Source organism: Nicotiana tabacum, chromosome 5 (genome assembly GCF_000715075.1).
Source record: "Nicotiana tabacum cultivar K326 chromosome 5, ASM71507v2, whole genome shotgun sequence".
Taxonomy (NCBI): Eukaryota; Viridiplantae; Streptophyta; class Magnoliopsida; order Solanales; family Solanaceae; genus Nicotiana; species Nicotiana tabacum.
In genome coordinates, this window is record NC_134084.1 from 97,396,627 (window position 1) to 97,400,937 (window position 4,311).

General features: G+C 38.3%; 1 protein-coding gene across 1 annotated transcript; it reads left to right on the forward strand.

Annotated features, from left to right (window-relative positions):
- On the forward strand, positions 1 to 4,019 carry LOC107826174 (calcium-binding protein CBP-like). Its single transcript, XM_016653128.2, has 5 exons — positions 1 to 712; positions 2,759 to 2,805; positions 2,937 to 3,112; positions 3,236 to 3,254; positions 3,727 to 4,019. The coding sequence occupies exons 1-5, from the start codon at positions 70 to 72 to the stop codon at positions 3,829 to 3,831; spliced, it is 990 nt and encodes a 329-aa protein (XP_016508614.1). The 5' UTR covers positions 1 to 69; the 3' UTR covers positions 3,832 to 4,019.
- Positions 4,020 to 4,311: the final 292 nt, after the last annotated feature.

Below are 4,311 nucleotides of genomic sequence, written 5' to 3' on the forward strand. Positions count from 1 at the left end.
AAATCACACAAATATTTTTCTTTTTCCTTTTTCACATTTTCAATTACTCTCTCTAAAAACGTTACAACCATGTCCGGTTACCCGCATAACGTTCCCGGCTACGGTTACGGTCAGCCACCACCACCTCAGCCGTACTCCACCCCATACGGCGCTGCTCCACCACCTTCATCATCCCCTTACGGTGCCCCACCACCGCCCTCATCATCGGCCTACGGTGCCCCACCACCACAAAGTCACTCCTCCGCCCCATACGGTGCCCCAGCCCCACCACAAAGTCACTCCCCTTACGCCCCCGTCCCCTCTCCATACTCCACAGGTGCACCATCTTACGGTAGTGATCCGCATAAACCCCCAAAAGAGAACAAACCACAGTCTTACGGTGGTTACCCGGCTCCACCACCTTCAGCTCCTTACGGTGATCCGAACAAACCCCCGAAAGATAATAACCCACACGCGTCTCCTTACGGTGGGTACCACGCGCCAGCTCCTTATGGGGCTACGAGCCCATTTGCTTCACTAGTGCCCTCCGCTTTTCCACCTGGCACCGATCCGAATGTGATAGCGTGTTTCCAGCTGGCTGATCAGGATGGGAGTGGGTTAATCGATGATAAGGAGCTGCAGAAGGCGCTTTCTTCTTATAACCAGAGCTTCAGCTTGAGGACTGTCCATCTCCTTATGTATCTCTTCACCAATACCAACACCAGAAAAATCGGTAATTTCACTCTCACTGTCGCATTTTATTTGTATGTGTCCTCTACAACAACAATTTATGGGGTATGTTTGACCGAACATGGAATTTTAGAAGAGAGTTTAAGTTCTGTGCACCAACCCAATTATTTACACAATCATATCATTAAAAGGTAATTGCAGGTAACCTATTTAATAAGCATTCACCGGTAACCTACAATATGTGGTAAGTTTACCTAATATAACAGGTTATAAACAACACAATGATCTAAAAATTCTTTTCACTGTCAGTTCGTTTTGCATTGCTTGTGTAAAAATTATTTACACAAGGCATAACTCATGAGCATTCATTGGTAAGACAAGCCATAGCTCATTAAGAGCTAAATTAAAAGTTTAAAGTTAAACTGTTTCTAAATTTAGAATTGTGTCATTCTTTTCTGATAGACTAAAAAGAAAGAGTGTCACATAAATTGGGATTGAGGTAGTACGTCTAAATTTCAAACTAATTGGGCTCAGCATCGTCTGAACCCTCAATATCCATTCTGTTCCATTTGGGCATCTGTTTGTTGAAGGAATTGCAGTGTATTTTGTGGTTAAAACAATTAATATTTCAGTTTTTCCCATGGATCATAGAAAACAAAGGAATTGGTTATAATTCCACATTGAAAATGATATGTCTTGTACAAAAGATAATATGCAGTATGTACAAGTAAAAAAATGCTTAGGTTGATTTGTGAGCAGAGTGGTTGAAGAAGGTAATTTGGTCTAACCAGTTGTAATAGATAAGTTATTCTGATTAGTGCTGTATAGTTTCTATGAACATTAAGCCACTGCATTGGTGGGCCATCCATAACGCCTATATCGGCCAGGAAGATATGACCTATAACAGGCCTACAAGATTTAGTTACATAAACTGCCTGACCATTTTACTTCTTCTGAGTTGGACATGTAGCAAACCAATATCTCTTTTCATCTTGTTGACATATATTTTAGCCTGCTGAAATGGACAGTCTACCTCCTACCATGAGACAGGTTGTTGAGTCATCAAGGGGAAAAAGTAAGAGAAGAAGCTGTTGGTCCCTTGATGGGGAAATTTCAGGGTGGGGTTTACCATATAGAAAAGGAAAAAAGGACATTTTTTCCAGCAGGAAGATCTTTACAAAGCAGATTAGAATTTTCTATAACTAGGCAAATAGATTAATATACTCAAGCGTGTTCACAAGTTCATATTTAAAAATTATCTTGCTAAATTTGGTACTATCTTGCTTTATGAACATTATTTTGATAAATTGAATACTTTCTTGTTCTAAGCTGTATTACATAGTTTCCTTGTGAAGCGAGGAAAATCTAGAGCATGTTGTAAGCTGAAAAGATCATATGACCTGACCTCTTCCAGCTGTATATAGAAATGTGCGCGGTCTGAATTTTTTGTTCTGGCAACTATATTGAGGCCCCAATTCAGTGAGTATTTCTGTAGCAGAGTTGCATGAAATGCATCAAATTAGTGATTGCAGTTAGTTGTCTGTAAAAGGAAAACAAATGAGCCTGTGGCAATATGGCGAATAGCGACGGAAGTTCCGTTTTCCCTTCTCTCTCTTTTTTTTTTTACCTCTCCTTTCTCTTTTCCTTTCTTTTTAAGAATCTCATTAAAGCACATCTTGAGTGTTAAGTGGCAGAACAAAACTGCCTATTGAAAACGCAACTTTGTACATTGTTTATGGATTGAAAGTTGTCCTGGAAGAACCATTATTCAACTTTAGAAATTTTAGTTTCGGTATGGCAGTAAATAGTTTTGTGTGCAAACATGTGCTCTAAACTTATCTTTTCCTCGACATTTTTGAAGAGGAAAGATGAAAGCAGAAATATGCTGAATTTATCTTCCTACTGGCCTTTTCTCTATATTTCCAATTTTCAAGTGTTATTGGCTCTGAAGTTAATCAAGAGTATCATTTGATGATGCCGACAGAGTTGAGCTGGGGATATACTTTTATGGGGAAAAAATTGTTGAGTATATTGAACTTTTCTTTCCTTTTTTTTTAACTTGTTGATCTATTTTCTTATCCGGAAGCAGGTCCCAAAGAATTCACTTCAGTCTTTTACAGTCTTCAAGAGTGGAGAGTAAGTTGAAAAATTCTTCTATAAGTTGAAAAATTCTTCTATCTTCACCTTTGAATTTCTCTGTGTTCTATGTTTTGGCTCAAAAAGGATCTCCCTCTTTATGCAATCTGATTGGAAGTTCCTGTACACAGGGAATTTTTGAGAGATTCGACAGGGATAGGAGTGGAAGAATTGATTCATCTGAACTGAGAGACGCATTACTTAGCCTGGGATATGCTGTATCACCTCCTATCCTGGATTTGCTGGTCTCCAAGTTTGACAAAACTGGTGGAAAGAATAAGGCCATTGAATATGATAACTTCATCGAGTATGTATCTCTGCATTAATGCAAATCTTTCTTGTTACTGTTCTATTATGTCTATTTCGGCTCTTTTGTTCTACATTTTGCTAATTTAAGTATTTGCACTTTTGTTTCCTTTGCTTGATTCAGGTGCTGCCTCACTGTTAAGGTAAAGCTACACTGTCTTCGTCTGTTCTGCCGTTTGAATACATTCTCCTAGCTGTATCCAACCTTTTTGTATATTCACTTAGGGGTCGTTTGGTTGGAATACGATTTATACCGGTATAAGTTATGCCGGGATAAGTTATATTGGGATAAGTTATACTGGGATTAGTTATGCTGGGATTGTTGTTTATTCATTGTTTGGTATATTGTATTAAGAATGACAATTGCATAATTTCTAAGAAAAAAGTATAAGTTATACCGGTGCTAATTACCCCACCTTCTATAAGGTATAAGTTATCCCAGTGTTAAAATTAACACCGGTATAACTTATACTTGGTTTGTTAACCAAACAGAGTATTAAGGTGGTATTAAATTTTTGTACCACCCTTATACCTTCTTATACCTCGTACCAAACGACCTCTTAGGTGTTTGTGTTCTCACATGGGGTTTTTTTTTTTTTTTTTTTTTTTTTGCAGGGACTAACTGACAAATTCAAGGAGAAGGATACTTCATATTCTGGCTCGGCTACATTCTCTTACGAGTCCTTCATGCTAACCGTTTTGCCTTTCCTGATCGCTTAGAAGCATGTGAATCGTACAATTACCTGTGGGTTTTTACTAGTATCTTTTCGTTTTGATCATTTGTTTTCAGATTGTATGCTTTTGTTGGTTTTGTAATAGATCGAGTTGGGCGAAGTTAAGTCACTCTCTTGTAGAAGCCACTGTGTTGCAGTTGTTAATGGGATATAAAAATAAATCCTTGTATACGATTTCGATGTGTTTCTGAAAGCGATGAATTCAAAGTTGTCAAATGCATGATTAGTTTCTGGGTTTGTTTTTCTTGGCAGTCGAGTACTTATAAGCTCCAAAAAGAAAAGAAAAATTCAAGTATAAATGTAAAACAGCTTTAGCACATAATGTGGTATTTGTAGGCAAAGATACAGCTCAAACTGCTCTTAGGTGTGTGTACGGGTAAAATTGGGGGCAGAACTTTTCCAGATTCCCCGATGAGAGAACGAAAGGAAAGTAAGGATTGACGTAATTATAATCGAGGCCAGGATC

Excerpts from the sequence above, each read along its gene's own strand:
- LOC107826174 (XM_016653128.2), top strand. The coding sequence starts at position 70 with ATGTCCGGTTACCCGCATAACGTTCCCGGCTACGGTTACGGTCAGCCA. Across the intron at positions 713-2,758 it reads TACCAACACCAGAAAAATCG|GTCCCAAAGAATTCACTTCA; the intron begins GTAATTTCACTC and ends ATCCGGAAGCAG. Across the intron at positions 2,806-2,936 it reads ACAGTCTTCAAGAGTGGAGA|GGAATTTTTGAGAGATTCGA; the intron begins GTAAGTTGAAAA and ends TCCTGTACACAG.